Source organism: Phoenix dactylifera, chromosome 5 (genome assembly GCF_051530095.1).
Source record: "Phoenix dactylifera cultivar Ajwa chromosome 5, Ajwa_hap1_PhDact_Kaust_v1.1, whole genome shotgun sequence".
Taxonomy (NCBI): domain Eukaryota; kingdom Viridiplantae; phylum Streptophyta; class Magnoliopsida; order Arecales; family Arecaceae; genus Phoenix; species Phoenix dactylifera.
In genome coordinates, this window is record NC_143194.1 from 10692260 (window position 1) to 10710337 (window position 18078).

The window sequence follows — 18078 nt, forward strand, 5'->3', positions numbered from 1 at the left end:
AAGGAGTGGTTGTCTTTGCAAGGGTGTGGACCAAAATTTGCAGACCAGGCATGGAGGGAAAACACTTCAATATTTACAATAGTGTGAACCGTGAAGTTATGGGTCTAAGGTAACATCATTCTCTCTTTTGCAATCAGTTTTTTTTCTTGAGTGGTTTTAGGACAGGAAATTAATCCAATTGGGCACAGATGGACATAGACTTGGAAGAGTGAGAAGACTTGCCATATTTGTATGTCAAGAAATTATTGCAGGAGGTTCTTTGATCAGACTTCTAATTTATGTGTAACTTTGAAGAGGATGGACACGAAGGCATGAGGTGGGAAGCAAATTGGGTGTAGTAAGCTATTATCAGCACTGTCAAAATGAGCGATCCCAATTGAATTGGGTGTACAGACTTTGAATTTGACACGCCTTGTACATGGAAACACTGAAGAGTCCCAGAGACTAAGAACAGGAAAGCAAATGAGACATTTATCTTGCCTTATCCTTTGGATAAATGCCAAACATATCATATTGTGGGTTGGAACCATGCATCCTTAACAATTTGGTCAAACTAGGGATAATTGGGGATCAGCAATTCCTTAGGGTCTCCAGAATTCCACTATCTCCATCTTTTATCCCTAATTGATTAGTGAAAATACCAAAGAAGTTCTTTATTAGCAAAAGGTAACCGAAATGCATGGATATATTTATTCTTTTTTTTTTTCAAATAATGACCAGCATATTTCAGATTTACTTTGGTGGTAGATAATGATTAGATGAGGATAAAAATGCTTACTGCAATCACAATTTTTTTTTTTTATACCTACTTATCCAACGTTATTCCTGAACTATCTGTACGTACAATATACAACAAGAATGTTATCCCCAAATTGCTATCCCACTTCCAGATTAGGCCTAAAACTTCTCAAGTCAATGCTGATACAAGATTAGCTGCAGAACTGCCTTGAATTAAAAACTCATAAATCAACTCAACTTTGCAGGTTTTTGATCTAACTAGGTAGAAGAGTTGGCTTGTATGAAACCGAGATTTGGACCAATCTTCACAGCTGATTTGCCGAGATACTTAGATCTCGATCCAAATAAGTTGAGTCTTTAACATATTTGATTTTTTTTTTTTAGCCATTATAGTGCCTTTTAGTATGGAAGTAGAATGTGAATGGACTTTGTACGGGCAGCAACAGCAGGTATAGGGTTGGATTGGGGGTGAGAGAGGTGAGAGAGGTGAGAGAGAGAGCCGCATCAATAGTCGTGCGGTCTCTTGGGACTTCTCCCGAACGGGTGCTGGGAGGAACAATGGCTAACAACGGTGCTAAAGAGAGAGAGAGACTGGGAAGGGAGTGGGTTCAGAGGAGGTGGGGCGACAGACTCTCCGGAATGATTTGAGGGGTGTGTCGTGGGCGGCGGTGGCAAAGGGCTCGGCGAACCAGGGTAGATGGAATCGTCACCGAATCTCGGAGCGGGAGTTGGGAGCCTTACAGAGTCGCTTCACGGAGGTTTTGGAGGTCCCTAAGGAAAGGTTGGAGATGACCAGGAAGGAGTGGCGAAGTACCTCGGTGTTCATGCAGAGCGTGGGGCGGAAGGTGCCGGCGGAGTGGGTAGGGCGGGAGCTGAGGCGGATGGGGAATCTGAACTACAATGTGGAGGTGGTCACCATGGCCGATGAGGTTCTGGTGGTCCGCTTCGCTTGCGAAAAGGATCGTGAGGCTATGTTGGCGAGGGGGCCGTGCTTAGTGGCCGGCCAACTCTTCACAATGGAACGCTGGAGGCCGAATTTCATCACCGGCTCCGGTGGTGCTGGCCGGGTGGTAGTTTGGCTGCGTCTCCCACGGCTGCCGTTGGATTTCTGGGCGAAGGAGACCCTGCTCCAAATAGCTGCGACGGCTGGAAGACCTTTGGCTTTGGATGCGGCCACTGATCAAGGGAGGAAGAGGGGGTTTGCTAGGGTGAAAGTGGAGCTCGATATAAGAGTTCCCTTGAAGCCGGGGATCTTCTTGAAGGGTGCTAAGGAGGGACTGGAGAGGAAGTTATGGCAGGAGTTCGTTTATGAAAACTTACCCAACTACTGCTACCGGTGTGGCCGAATTGGTCACGGGGAGAGAACTTGTGAGTTTTCTTCCCCGACGACGGGAGGCATGGAGGCGGAAGCTGGAGTTGGTGTTCGGCGTCCAGACACAGAAAAGGCGCCAGGGGAATCGGAGGACCCATTGATCTATGGTCCCTGGCTCTCAATGAACTGGATCGATAGCACTGGGGCTCCCAAAGGGGAGAGTGGGAAGATGAAGACGACCGGGGCGAGCACCAGTAAGGGCTCGGCTCCGACGACGTCTGCTGTAGCACCAAGCGGGGGAGATGAGGGGCCGAGGATGGCCGTCTCACCGCAGGATTTGGAAGGTTGGCAAAAGCCAACAAAAGTAGCTAGGCGGAGGTCGCCGGAGAAGAAGGATTTGGGCGACTCGACGGGAGAGGTGGGCGAAGGCCTGAGTCAACCCGGTGAGCAGCCCGAGTCCAGCGTTGAATCAGTGAGGGGACCCGGTGGGGTGAATCGGGCGTCCTCGATGGGCCAGGTGGATCTGGGCAGGGCTGGGCCGGGCCCAAGTCCGTTGAAAAGGGCCCGGAGTCCACCCAAGGTCCAACGGGCTCCGCCCGTTTTCGGGCCGAACAGGGAAATTGGGATGTCGTCTACGACCGGCCCGCCCGTGACACCAAATCGGGATCTTCCTCCCCGGGGGGAGGGGTTCCGTTCGGTCGGAGGTGGCCGCAGGCGCAGTAAGAGCTCGCCGCCACCCCTTGCGGCAGCGGACACGACCTCGAGGAGGCGGGCGGAGGAAGGAGATGGCCGGCGACCTGGAGAGCACACCGTGTCACGGCGGGGGCTGACACGAGCTGCGTCGGTAGCGGCGGAGCTGTTGGCGGCGGTGACCGGTGAGCCGGTGGCAGTTGGGGTTGGGACGATGGTGCAGGCGGGTGAAGCGGAAGCCGGCGTACAAGGGGATATCATTCGTACCGGTTGGGAGAGCTCTATGGCCACGGATTGTTCCGAGGGAGGGGAGACTGTGTGCCGGTTGGCACGCCAACACAGTGACAGCAACTGTGCTGGGGGAAATCTCTTCTCCGACTCAGTTCCGGTGGGAAGCACGCCTTGTGTCCCAAGTAGGGAGGAGCTGGCACGCCGTGGTGAGGGCTTTGGGGAAGGATCCAAGAAGATTTTGGGTGTGAATTCAGCGGAGACAGTGGGATATTTGGCACAGATTCAAAGTGAGTCACATAGCCTTGCTGTGCCGCGGTTGATGGCGTCTGCTAAGGGGGTGATGCACAGTGAATTGGAGAAGGGTGGGGAAGTGATGTGTGATGAGGATGTGGAATTGGATCCAAGATGTGGTAGTGGCCCGAGGGAGGTGGGTCATGCCGACGCACCATGTGCACCATGAGAGCCCTCCTTTGGAATTGCCGGGGTGCAGGGAAGCCCTCCTTTGCCCCGGCTTTTCGCAGGTTGGTGCACCAGCATAGACCTGAAATTTGTGTTTTGTTTGAGACCCGGCTATCCGGGCGAAGCCTTCAGAAGGCTAGAGCAGCAGTTCCAAGGTCTTGGGGCTTCTATGCAGTGGAGTCTCTAGGATTGTCAGGTGGTATTATTGTGACTTGGGCACAGGGTGACTATAAACTAGATGTCTTCAATATCTGTAGACAAGAGGTCATCTTAGTGATTTCGGAGGATAATCAAAGGCCATGGGTTCTAGCAGCAGTGTATGCCAGTACAGATTATAGAGTCCGGAGGCGGTTGTGGGCGGAGGCATCTCAGATTATCAATCAGGGCTATCCTATGTTGTTGGCTGGTGATTTCAATTGTATTGTTGATCCCCAGGAGAAGATGGGAGGGAGGGCCTTTGCTTATAAGAGGGAAATCCGGGAGTTCCAAGAATTCACTATGTCCAATGGATTGATAGATTTGGGCTTTTCGGGCCCAAAATTCACATGGTGCAATAATCAGCAGGGACAGGCCCGGGTTTGGGAGAGACTGGACAGAGTCTATGCCATAGCTGGGTGGGCCCAGTGTTTTTCTGACTATCATGTTCGTCATTTGCCGAGGATTGCGTCCGACCATTGCCCTTTATTGGTGAGTACTGATGCAGATGTTTCTATTCGTCCCCCCTTTAGATTTGAGAAGTTCTGGACATGTTATCCACGGTCTTGGGAGATTGTGAGGGAGGCATGGGGTGTACCGGTGAGAGGGGATGCTATGTATCGTGTGTCTCGCCGGTTGGAGCTGACGAGAACAAGGTTGAGAAGGTGGAACCGTGAGGAGGTAGGAAATATTTTCAGGAGGATTAAGGAGACTGAGGAGGCTATTGCCAGGTTGCAGGCTCAGGAGGCCATGGGGGGGAGTCTGGCGGATGTGGAGATGGGGGAGCTTAGATCCCTCCTTGCCATGCATGATTCCCTCTTGAGACAGCAGGAGATATTTTGGAGACAGAAATCGAGGGTATAGTGGATCCAGGAGGGGGATCGGAATACTAGATTCTTTCACCAGGCGACAGTGATCAGGAGGCATCGGAACAGGATCAGGTCGATCAGGGATGAGGATGGGCAGTCAGTGGAGGACCCAGATATGATTCGGAGGGTGTTGGAGGGTTTCTTCAGGGCCAGATGGTCTGAGCAGACAGGTACTGGGACCTCAGAGGGTATCGTGCCGCCCCTGATACGGGTGGCGGAGGAGGATACGGCCGCACTGATTAGGCCGGTATCGGCAAGGGAGATTCAGGAGGTATTCTGGTCCCTAGAGGGGGACAAGGCGCCGGGTCCGGATGGCTTCCCACCATTATTTTTTTGGAGGTACTGGATGATTGTTGGTCAGGGGGTTACGGTTGCCATACAGCAGTATTTTAGCACAGCTGTGATGTCTACAGATTGGCAGAGGACCCTAGTTACCCTGATACCGAAGCGACTAGATGCATCCGAGCCTAGCCACTTTCGCCCGATTAGCCTGTGTACGACCTTGTACAAGGCGACGGCGAAGTTACTAGCTGTTAGATTGAGGGAGATTCTTCCGAGACTGATTAGCCCGGAGCAGGGGGCTTTTATGGGAGGGCGGAGTATTACAGATAATGTCCTTATTGCCTAGGAGTTCATGTTTGATCTCGGTAAGGCTTTGAGTAGGAGGAGTTTGATGGGGATCAAGCTGGACATGGAAAGAGCCTATGATAGGATGAGATGGGATTTTGTGCAGCAATCTTTGCAGGGGTTTGGCTTTCCCGAGACTTGGGTCAGATGGGTCATGGGATGTATCAGAGATCCTTCCTTCGCCATCCTAGTAAATGGCACGCCATCACGGTATTTTGTGTCTACTGGGGGATTGCGTCAGGGTTGCCCCCTCTCCCCATTACTGTTTATTTTATGTGCAGATGCACTCTCTAGGACCCTGCGGCGTGTAGTGTTCACCCAGGAGCTGGAGGTTTACAGGCCTGCGCCGGACGCCACACCGATCTCCCATTTACTATTTGCTGATGATTGTTTTCTGTTAGTCCGGGCGACGAGACAGGCAGCACGGATTGTATGGAGGATTTTTTGGGATTATTGCTCTGTGTCTGGTCAACGGGTTAACTCATCCAAGTCAGCAATTTGCTTTAGCCTGAAGACCAAACCGGATGTGAAGACCTCCATATTGGAGACTTTGGGGGTGGGAGAGCAGGAGGGTACGTTGAGGTACTTAGGAGTGCCGATCTCAGGTCAGCGTCTACGTAGCAGGGATTGCTCTTCTCTGGAGATCAGCATCAGGAACGGGTTGGAGGGGTGGCAGATACATTCACTTTCTATGATGGGCAGGATTATCTTGGTACGGTCAGTTCTCTCCTCGATCCTGATTTACCTATTATCTACCTCGTTTATACCGGTGGCGACAGTGAGGAATATTGAGCAGATCTTCAGAAACTTTATTTGGGGGAGGACCGGAGGCGGAAGGGGCATCCATCTCATGGCATGGGAGGTGGTATGTCAGCCGACGAGATTTGGTGGCTTGGGGGTGCAGTCCTTGGTGGCGAGACGGGAGGTCCTAGCGGCACGGCACGCCGCTAGAGTTGTGTTAGAGCCTGATGGCATGTGGTCCTCACTGATGAGGGCCAAGTATGGCGGCCTGGTGCCTGGGACCCGTGCGGGGCGTCGCCATTCACCGATCTGGAGGGAGATTTGCGCTAGAGCAGGGTTGGTGCTTCCCGCGATTAGATGGGCTATTGGTGACGGGCGATCCATTGATGTGTTAGAGGACCGTTGGGTGACGGAGCAGCCTATGAGTAGACTCCCGGTCATGGTGGATACGTCGAGGTTAGTCGGTCTCAGGGTCAGAGATTTGATGGAGCCTGGAGGGGGGCGTTGGAGGGTTGAGTTGATTAGAGAGGCTTTTGGGGAGCAGCTGGCAGAGATGATCCTGGCTCTACATATTCCTGCCTGGGAGGGGTCGGATAGACTAGTCTGGATGCCGACAGGGCGATCGCAGGTGCGAGCCAGGGACATTTCTATGTTATTGAGTCGAGAGCCTGCCCGACAGATAGAGGGAGGATGGATTTGGAGGATGCGGATTCACCCGCGTGTCGCGCTCTTCATATGGAAGGTAGCATGGGGCTGCCTACCGACCAGGAGTGTGCTAGCACGGCGTCGGGTGAGGATTACTCAGTGTTGTGAGGAGTGTACGGAGACTGTGGAGACGATTGATCATGTTATCCTGCAGTGCCCCAGAGCTAGGGGAATCTGGAGTCGTTCTCCATCCTTGTTGCCCTATTCAGCCGAGTCGACACAGGATTGGATTCATTGGTTGAGAGTTTCCATGCGGAGGCCCAGTACTGTTGAGGCCGGGATCCAGTGGGCTTATTTGGCTCATTCTATATGGTTGGATAGGAATGCTGGAATCTTTGAGGGCAGACGGTTACCTCCGAGGGTGGTGGTGGACAGAGCTATGCGTCTTGCCAGGGAGGTTACCACTACTACCGTCAGGTCTTCTTCTGAGATGGCCAGGGACACCTGGGGTACTCTTTCCGCTGTCACAGCGCCCAGGTTCGCCCTAGTCTCTTGGGTACCCCCACCCCTTGGTCATCTCAAAGTGAACTTTGATGGTAGTATGTCGGTGGACGGGGTGTCTGGAGGAGTTGGCTTTGTCATCAAAGACCATCTGGGTGGTTTGATAGCAGCTGGTGGCCGCCGTGCGCCGGGACTTACTGCTGTCGGTGCGGAGCTGCGGGCAGCCTGGGAGGGGATATCTTATGCGAGGCGGGTACTTCGTGCTGAGCATATATGCCTTGAGGGGGACTCCTCTGTGGTGATCGAGTGGATTCGGGGAGTGGACAGATATGGTGATGGTCATCCCCTCATCCGTGAGATTCGGAGATTGGCGCAGGAGTCCAGTGATTTCCGGGTGTTACATGTTTTCCAGGAGGCAAACAGTGCAGCAGACTGGGTTGCCTCTTTTGTTGCCCGGCATTCCGGGGAGGTTACATGGACATCTGTAGGAGATATTCCTCCTATCCTGTATGCTTTACTTTCTTTTGATATGGCTGGATGTACTCAAGTTAGAGCTATATGAAATGCCGCTTTTATCAAAAAAAAAAAAAAAAAAGACTTTGTACCACAACTTTTGTGAGAGATTTTTTTTTTTTAAAAAAAATTCCATAATCATCAGTCATTGATTAACCTACGGTTCTGTAGTCTGGTACCTTTCTTTTTGTTCTATAATCTATTACTTTTCCTATCTCAAAAAATAGTAAAATGTATGCGTGATGAGAGTCCATTATATCAATTTATAATTAGTGTTTGAGGGTTCATTATGTTTCCTTTTAATTCATGTGATTTGACTGGTTTTCAAAATAAATACACAAATAATAGTTGATAGCGCATATTAATTAGTCATTGATGTCTCTCTTTTTATAATTATTAAATTAATATATTCTTTATTACGTTAACTACAAATTCTAGGCATAGAGCTCTGTCAGTACCTACATTTTGATGTTCGAGATTTATTGGGTACTCGACCAAGTCTTTGAATCAACTTGACTCGATAAACTTATCGAATCTAGTTAAACTTTTGGGCTTTTAAGCTATGTTTAAAGGTTGCTACTTGCTCCAACAATCTTGGAGGCAAATACCTAGACTTTCACAGTCATGCTATTGTTTCAGGATCAGTCTTATTCCAAAAATTCCAAGCCAACAGCAAATTCAGTTATTTCAGCTGATTACTACCAAAATAAAAAAACTTCAGCAATTCAAGCAGGAATAACTTACAGAATAACGATTTTCTAGAAAAATAAAAAGAAAAAGAAAACAGAATAACCCTTGAAACTACCCTGTTCCCCTTTTTTTTTTCCCCGTTACACAGACAGCAAAACATGGAATACTTCTCATTTTTTATCTATATTGGATAAATGGAGTTGATAGACATAGCTCTCTTCATAAAAGAAATATACCTGGACCCTCTATTGATAGGACTGATAAACTGGCTAAATTCCACGACCCATAGCTGCGGAAATTCTCAAACTACCGCTGCCACCAGCGCTACGAACGACCAGATTGGCCACCAGTGCTTCATGGCGTTCGAGTAACCATGACTCGACTGATTTGGCGCAGATGGACTCGGCGTTTCCGTAGACATGGCTAACAGACTCTGCGCCGTCTTCTCATACTGGAATCCATTGCTCTTGGAGTCATCAGCAGACCATACAAAGATCCCTGGGAGCTTCCCCTGCTTCTGAAGAGTCTTACAGGCATCAAAGAAGCCATTTGCAGGTGTCAATCCTTTACTCCCATCAGAAATGAAACTGGCCAGCACCTTCCCTCCTTTATAATTTGTTCTCTGGGTCTCATAGTAGCCTAGAAATTGCGACACCGTCGTGCCGGCAGGGTATGCATAGAATTCGAAGTTCACGTAATCTATAAGCTGTGAGTAATTGCTCCACAAAGCCCTGTAGTAGCTCTGGAGCGGTTCATCATCATACATAGCTATTGAAGAAAACTCGATCACCTTATTTCTCTTTAGTGTTGTCAGCAGCTGTCCGATGCACTCGGCAAACATGTCCTGGTTGGCGCCGATGATGAAGTGCTCGTAGTTGATATCGATGCCGTCGAGATTGTATCGTTTGATGAGAGTGGTCAGCGAGGACACAGCATTACCGACCCAAGAGTCTACAGAGGCAGGATGGAAGGTGGCAGGGATGGTATCGGCGACGCTGGACCCTCCAAGGCTGAGAGCAACCTTCACGTTGCCATGGTTCCGTTTGATGGAGGTGACATCGGAGGGGGTGAGGCTGGCGGTGTCCCAGAAGGAGGAGAACTGACCGTCGGTGGGGGAAGGCGACGTCGATGTGGTGTAGTCTATGGCGAAGGCAAGGATGAAGTGGAAGTCGATGTTGGGGTAGATGGGAACGTCAGTGAGCTCGACGGCCCTCCCCTGAGCTCCGATGTATTCTCGAAAGAGGTTCGAGTTTTGTGCTGCAGTCATTGCAAGGAGAAGAGGAAGGAGAGTCTGGGAGAGAAGGAAAGAGAACAAGAGCTTTGAGAAGTCCATTGGAGGCTTGAAGGAGAGTGCGTGTTGTGCTTGGTGACTAGAGGACTAGGATGGTGGGTGTTATAGAGTAATGGATATATGAGACTTGGAGGGAACGACTTGGAATGGGATCCTGCCTACTATCCTCTTCTCTCCTCCCCATCAGTCTTCGTTATGAACTGTTCATAGGCCTATAGTCCAGCTATGTGGAAAAGAAGGCAAGATAGCCTGGAAAACCTTGCATTTGAGGTTGATTATGGTCCTCGCATTCATTAAGCCTAGGAGGCAGCAAACAGCAAAGAGTGATAGTGACTAGTTTACCGAAAAAAAGGGGTTGCATTGGCTGAAGACTACCAAAGTCAATAGCGTTAGAGCAGGGACGCTTCGGTCGTAACAAATGGGCCAAAGTTGGAGAGACCGACGACTCCCGCATTGGAGTCATTCTGATGTGATGTAATAATCTTGCGCCATTATTTGCGCGTTAAGTGCAAAAGCCAAAACAAAATAGAAAAATGAAAAAAAAAGAATGAAATAAACTAATTGGGTTCCACATGCTTTCCTTTAATTTCTTTTTTTTTTTTTTCCGGTAAACATATATTTTTTTTTCTTTGAAAAAAAAAGAAGACCCAACAATTTTGAATGTTCATTGATTAATGATGAGGTCGGAGATCCTTCGACCTCAGACCTTAGCCTCCACCGAACTGAAATAGGAAAAGAAGACTGCATCCCCACAGGAGGTATTGTCCGCTCTGGAGCAGGATACGACACAGGTCGGCCTCCTTTACGATTTTGTCCTTTAAAAGGCGCCTCCTGAGGAAAGGGTAATCGAGCACTCCATTTAAGGTACAGACCTTTCCGCTATTCAGTCGATGTGAGACTAAGTCCGAAACCCTTTATTTTCACAATATTCGTAAGAAGTTATAGCTGAATGCGAATGGTAACCATCACTTGGTTGGTTTTTTTAATATATATAAATTATTATGTCATTGATAGGATTAGTGGCAGTTATTGGATATTATTATTGTTTGCTCAAGTAGACTAATACTTTGAAAAGAAAAATTATGCTCTAAAAATATCTTTTGTTCTGCAAATATTGACAATGAAAGAAAGCTAATTTAATTTTCAATTACAATGTCCAACAACGTTTACATAATAGCTATTACTTTTTTTTTCTTGGGAAACTTCAGCTAATGCATTGCTTCGGCACAATAGGTTCTAGATATGGCCATTAAAATCAAGTTAAAAAACTTTGGATTAATACCAAACAAATTTATGATTAGATTGAAAAGAATAAAACCATACTTATCCCATTTATTTTTATATTGATCATCCACTAGCTCCATTAGCACTTCACTTATCAATTACGAACCTTAATAAGTGAAATAAAAAAAAATAAAATAGTGCCTATCTTGGGGCATCCAAAGGAATTGAGAAAGTGAGAAACATGGTAAATCCTATACATGTTATAACTTTCATTTTTCTTTTTATTATATTTTATTCATTCTCTAAACAATGCAACCTTTCCAATCATCTAGACTAATCCTTTTTTTAGACCATGTCTTATGACATGATTACCATAACTCCAATCCTAAATCCCTTGCACTTCTTCTCCCTTCTCACTGCCATTAACCCTAACTCCCGATTCCCACCCTCAGAAGATGTCTGTCCCTCTCGAGATCCGAGATCCCAGTGTCGACTCCTCCACCAAACTCCATTTTTGTCTTCGTCGTCAATTGCAGCACTGCCACGTTGAGCAGACCAAGAGCCTAGCTGATCCTCCTCCTTTTTCTCCCTTCTCACCACCGCCATCAACTGAAGTCTGAAGTTGTCAAGGGATCCTCTTCTTTTTCTCCCTTGTTGCTGTAGTCAACCCTAACTCACTACTACCACTTTCAGATGATGCCTCTCCTTCCCAGGATCCAAGCCTTGGCGTCATCTCCTCAGTCTCCACATTTCTCTCTCTCTCTATGGATCTCTCTAAGATCTTTGGATCTCAGATTTAGGCATGATTTCTTCTCTCCTTCCCTTTCTTGATCTCAAATCTCAAGCAGGATTTTCAATTTTCTAGGGATTTCTCTCCGTAGTATTTTTCTTAGCATTTTCATATTTCTATATTTGTTAGATTGAAAAAAAAAATCAGGAAGCTGGAGGCCCGTTTGAAAGTCTGAAACCTAAATAAGTACCATCCTCTTGTCCAGAAAGTAGGCCGAAAGACTGAGGGGTGGTTCTATATACACCCCCCCTATTGCTCAGGACACCCCCCAAAAATTAAAAAAAAATTAAATACTCTCTACACCCCCCCATTTGCTAAGGACACCCCTAAAAAATTAAAAATTTCTAAATTACCCCCCACCCTCCCCACCCCCTCACCTAAATTGCTCTCTACACCCCCCAAACCCCCCCCACCCCGCTCTTCCCCTCCAAAACACCTCGCCAACGCCCAAAACCCCCCCGTTCCCCCTTCTCCCTCTCGTCGCCGGCATTCTCCCGATCTCCGACCACCTCGCCGGCTTCTCCCGGAACCACCTCGCCGGCTTCTCCCGAAATTTTTTTTTTTCACGGTTCGTGCTCCGTTCGGCACTGGATCGCCGAACAAAAGGCTTCTGTTCGGCTGAACAGTGCCGGACAGAAGCCTTCTGTTCGGCACTGTGCAGCCGAACAGATCTGTTCGGTTGAGGGTTGCCGAACAGAAGGCTTCTGTTCGGCACTGTTCAGCCGAACAGAAGCCTTTTGTTCGGCGATCCAGTGCCGAACGGAGCACGAACCGTGAAAAAAAAAAAAATTCGGGAGAAGCCGGCGAGGTGGTTCCGGGAGAAGCCGGCGAGGTGGTCGGAGATCGGGAGAATGCCGGCGACGAGAGGGAGAAGGGGGAACGGGGGAGGAGGGGTTTAAGGGGGGTTTGAGGAGTGTTTTTTTTTTTCTTTTCAAAACGAAACGGAGGAGGAGGAAGGGGGTGTATGAGAAAATTTCAAGGGCAATATGGTAATTACACTAAAGGTTAGTTTGGGTATTTTTTTTTTGGTTTTTGGGGGGTGTCCTGAGCAATAGGGGGGGTGTATATAGAACTACCCAAGACTGAGCCGGGCTTGAGCCGGGCTTAAGCCGGGCATGATTAAATTTAGTTATACCTTAGGTTGAACCCAGCCCAAATCTAGCCCATAAATAGGTCTATTAGCCAACTTACTCAGTTAAAGATGTTTCACAGGAGGGGTATTGAGCTTAAGGAGAAATAAATTTAATAAGGTGGCTTAAGTTCCCCTACCCCTTCCTTTTTCAATCCATTTTTATCCTCCTCCTTTTGTCCTACTACACTGTTGCTTGGCCTAGGACAATGCTTTTTTACCATGACCGTGGGGCAATGTTGGTTTCCCCTAGAATCAAGGCCCTTTTTCTTCTTCTTCTTCTTCTTCTTCTTCTTTCTTTTCTTTTCTTTCTTTTTTTTTTTTTTTTTTTTTTTTTTTTTATGGTGAAACGGCTTCTCACTGCACTTGGTTGTGAGGGATCCCAGAGCCATCACAAGACAAAACATGATTTAATGCCAGCGGCACTTGATCGAAAACACACCCCATACTACAAATCCGGAGTGATGGGCTGCAAAGGAGGCGACGCAGTCCGCAACACTGTTCGCCTCCTGAAACACATGTGAGACCCGGAATGAATCTAGCTCCTCCGCCAAGCGTCAAATATCCCGTAATAGTGGATGTGAATCAACCTGGCCTGCCGGCCCTAGATCCAGCCGATCACTGTGGTGGAGTCACCCTCTAGAAATACCCGTCGAGCACCCAGGTATACTCTAGCATGAACGAGACCATCCCATGCCATGTGCAACTCCGCCACAAGAACAGAGCCACCAAATGTGCGCTGACCTCTGGCCGCAATCAATTTGGAGTACTGGTCTCTGATCACAAAGTCTACGCCACTTCTACTGATGCCCTCCGATACATTGCCATCGAAATTTATCTTAAGAAAACTAAGAGGTGGAGGCTTCCAGGATACCTTCTTTCTCACCAACTTCGGTTCACTAGCACAAACTTGCTAGTCATACTCCACTTTGGGCCCTTTTTTTCTATTTGGGCTACGATGGTTGAGCTCCACTACCGCGGTACCCTCTTTTGATGCCTTTCCCACCATTGTCGATGAAGGATCTAACGCAACACCTCGCCTCGAGCCCTCCTTGCTCGATCCAAACCACTGGGTGCTGCATGTTTTAGTGAACAACAGCTGTGTTGTGCTAGATCTCCTTGCTCCTACTTTGATAATGTACCGGTGCTCCATAGCCTGCCGGATCTACCTCCCCTCCTCCAAATGGTGACCAAGGTTGGAAGACTTTTGGCTCTGATTCAACTCGCCCACTTCTAATTTTGTGATTCAAACCAGTCAACTCGGGGACTCGAGCGAGTCATCTATTTCACATATTATGCATGCATGCATTCATACATACATATTCATACATACATACATACATACATTTACATATACATATACATATACATTTGTTGTACACATGTTTTTATAAATTATTGCTAAAAATAGTTGATTGGATTTACATATCTATAATTATTTAAATTGAATTTGCATGCTCAAATCTTTTAAGGATGATGAAGAATATATAGATGTTGCAGTTTTAGTAGCAGTACCTACATACAAACCTAATGGGAGAATAATGTTATCAAAATGAACATCCAATATTGCAAGTTATCAAAATCAATCATGTCCGAGTCATTCACCTAAAAAATATATGAAAACTCTAAAGTAACACAAAAAATAGAAACACATTTTTTTATATTTTTGCTTATTATTTTTGATCAACTGGTTTTTTACACGCAAAAATATCACAAATAGCTCTAGTCATTTCTAGTGGAGGAACAGTCCTATTTCAGCATCACTTTTAGGACACTTAACTTGCTGATCTAAGTCACAACTCAGTCTGATTTAGCAATGACACGGCATAACTTGGCTGAGCTAAGGCCTTGAATAAATTAAAACTAAGAACATGACCCAACCAATTTTTTTTGACTCATCGGTTCAACCGAGTCATGAAAGAGACTTAACCAAGTCTTGCTTGGTTGTTAATATTATTTGAGCCGTCTTGACATCTGACTCGGTAATCTTATATTAGATTTTGACTCAACTAGGTGGAGTCCCAAGTTGACTTGCCGAGTTTCCCAAATTTACCAATGACTCAAGCTTAGATTAGGATCCAATTTGATTTGAGGCCGGCCATTAGCAACTCATTCTAGTTCACCCTGGGCTCCCTCCCAGCCAAGGTAATTTCATGGTTTTCTAGTTTCTTGTGGTGGTGTGCTTTTATGCTGTGATGACATCCATGAAGGATCATGGGTATTTTCTACTATTGTGATGAGGAATTGCTTCATCATCTTCATGGGTGTAGAGTAATTTTTTCCTTTTTTTTTGTTTTATGTTATTAGCTCTCTAATTTTATGTTGGTGTACATAAATTTCATTTTGATATCTATGTTTGAATGGGTTACTTGTGCTGCTATTCCAATGGAATGCTTGTCATTTTATATGGCAACAATTCTTTTTTCCTTGCTGCTATGCCCTCTAATTTCATGGTGGCTTACCTGAAATGCATTTGGATATCTATGTGATTTTTGGGCTGCTGCTTTGACTTTGGTGCTTTTTATTTTATTATATCTTTATTTTCTATTTACCCAGTCCTTGTAGGGCTGCTGATCCATGCTAAGCTTATCCAAAGCAACATCTCTTTGCTTTGATATATGTGATTATTTGTTATGGATATTCATGTTCCGTTAGATAATTTGATTGATTGAGGAACCACATTGTTGTCATGCATACCATGTTTGCTTACGTGGGTTCATTCATGTATCCTATGTATCATGCAATGTATGTTTGATCAAGAAGGCACTTGCATGCCTTCCCATAAATTACATGCATTGCCTTGTGCACTGTCATTCCATGCATAGTAAATTGATTCATGGATCATGTATGTTGGGTTCATCTTAGAGGTCTATCTACTCATAATAACTTACCGGTGCGGCAGCGGCCTTGGAATCCAGATTCAATACGTTAGGACATCAGGACGATCAATATCAATGTTTGGCAACCAGTGACCAATTCATTCAACAATGAACTAGGTGCAAATTCCAACATTTGATATTTGAGTGCTCGTTTATTAGGACTTCATTGTTTGTTTTTCTCCTTTTGTACTGCTCACGTGTGTGTAGGGATGGCTGAGGTTGGGAAAACCTAAACTACTTATTGCACCATTCATAGTGGTGCAGCAGCAATAGCAATTTGTAGACCTTTTATCCGAGCACACCCAAAAACCAAGCATGTAGGTATGGGAACTCATGGGAAAGCAATTTCAAGAGAAACCATGCATGGAGATATTCCGGTTTATAATTTCAGTGACATGGAGACAAATGCCATTTTAGTTGGAGAAAACATTCATGCTAGGAGTCTTCTTGTTGTATCATATGCTATTCATTATCTGGGTCTCAAAGTCTAAATGTTTGTATTACACACGTTCACCTGTTACAGGGTAGCATGGATGTGCATGAATAATAGCTTGGATAGCTTCAAGCAATTGTTGGACCCCAGGAGTTTGGCAATGATGGAAAACCCATAGCTGATGGGTGCATCTTGGCATGATCAGTGTCCAAGCATTGATGTTGTACTTTAACCCCCAATCTCATTTCTATTTCACTTGTTCTCCATTTCATCATGTGTATGTTTTTTATGTTCAAATAAATGTGCATTATATTTTAGTTGGCATGTGCTTGTGCTTGGCGTTGGCCCCAAGGGTGGAGATATGCATTCGTATCCTGCCACGACATGTTGTGTAGCCTATGCGGTGATAATTCTATGCTTCGATCCCCTTTCGTTTGTTTTATTTATCTATTTGTTTGACAATGAAAACTACTTCACGTCCAAATATTTCCATGATTAATTGCTTGAATTCCTGTTAATATATATATACCCAAGAAAGCTGCAGGAAGTTGCACCAGGGTCGAGAACTGAAGCCCATGGTGGAACCTCGCTTCATCTTTGGGAGTTCGTTGAAAATATAGGGGCATGTTCTCAAGTGGTACAGGCTTTCAAATTGTAGCCAGGCAGAACATGGAGGAGCGGAGCTAGGAACCTAAAGTTGTTACCATTGCTACGTACCCACAACGGTTGGGTTTGGGATCCGGAGGAAAAAGTAGGTTTCTCGAAGATTCCAAGGCTTAGGTAATGAAGCACACGGCCATTTCTGCCCGCATCGAATATTCTCCTGACAGGGTGGGAGCCCAGTGGGGGCTACTACGCGGGGGTGGGCTTGTCCCTTCCTCCCCCTACCCCTTTTCTTTAGCAAAAAAAAAAAAGAAAAAAAAGAAAGAAAGGTAATGAAGCAAATCCTCCCAAATGCAAATTGTGACCTCACCAAACAACAATATGCAGCTAAATCAAAAGTACGTGCTTTGCCAAGGAATTCCCCCCAATATGATATATTTGAGGAGTTAAAACACATAGTCCAGGGGAGCGGGGAGGGAGGAATTTGGGAAATTGAGTGTTCCAGTTGCGGGTGGATGATAGTGATTCCTTCTGAAATCGTATGGATGGTCGAGGTCAAAATTGGGATCCTGCTGAGTTGTCGTTGGTGGCTGCAGGTATAGAAGAAATTATACCGTCCACAACATAGTGGTGCACCATGCCAATGTGTATATCAATTTTTATAAGCTCCATTCATCATGCACTCATCTCAAATTGTCATCTTACACATCTCATCTTGATTTATTTCTATAGTGCACCACTGATGTGGTGTGCATGGTGTAGGATATAATTTTTTATAAATATAGAGCCGGAAAGCCAACAGAAGGTCTACCTATGTTGCTAGCAAGGTTGCCGGGGCTCATTGGGAAAGGGGTGTTGGAGATGTCTCTTGACGCCAGGATGGATTACTCAATCATTCCATATGCCCCCACCACCGCGAGCACAATGTCAGCATTGTCAGCCTTATCCTAGTAGGGGCCCCCCACCCCCTAGAAGAAAAATTATTACCTACACCATGTACACAGGTATGGCTATACATGCAGCCAATCACAGCCACTAGTTTCTATGATGCTGCACCGAGATGCATGCTAGTTATGACCGTGATTGGCTACATGCATAGCCACATAGTGCATGCAGCATAAGCAATAATTTCTCCCCCTAGGAGCCTAATGGTAGACTCTACCGGTCCTTCGCATGAAATAATTATACCCTACACTAGGTTCACCTCGTCAGCAATGCTTCATACCAATCAGAGTTCTAGTTTCTGTAGACCCCATTCCCTATACGGCTTGTTTTGGATTATCGCCTCCTTCCCCTCGTCTCAACTTGTACTTATAGTGCATTGCTGACATGGTGCACTTGATGTAGGATATAATTTCTCTCTCGAATTAGCTAACCGTTGTTTGATTATGTGGACTTGCTTCGATATTTTATATACAGTGACTTATGTTGGCACTATATTATTGGGGTAATTATTTATGTTGTATTTTTGGATGGAGGGTGCAGTGACTACACCTTGTATTCTAGAATTGCTTTTTG

At 46.2% G+C, this 18078-nt stretch overlaps 1 protein-coding gene, 1 long non-coding RNA gene and 1 pseudogene across 3 annotated transcripts; 2 read left to right on the forward strand and 1 right to left on the reverse strand.

The window, feature by feature from the left end:
• Positions 1–526, forward strand: LOC120111780 (uncharacterized). Its single transcript, XR_016395568.1, has 2 exons — positions 1–109; positions 189–526. It is a non-coding gene; the product is annotated as an uncharacterized LOC120111780 (long non-coding RNA).
• A 2901-nt stretch (positions 527–3427) lies between these two features.
• LOC149753454 (uncharacterized) lies at positions 3428–4489 on the forward strand. Its single transcript, XM_089923501.1, has one exon. The coding sequence runs from the start codon at positions 3428–3430 to the stop codon at positions 4487–4489; it is 1062 nt and encodes a 353-aa protein (XP_089779627.1).
• Positions 4490–7854: 3365 nt separating this feature from the next.
• LOC103718016 (chitinase 2 pseudogene) lies at positions 7855–9831 on the reverse strand (annotated as a pseudogene). Its single transcript, XR_015986969.2, has one exon. The product of XR_015986969.2 is annotated as a chitinase 2 pseudogene (transcript).
• Positions 9832–18078: the final 8247 nt, after the last annotated feature.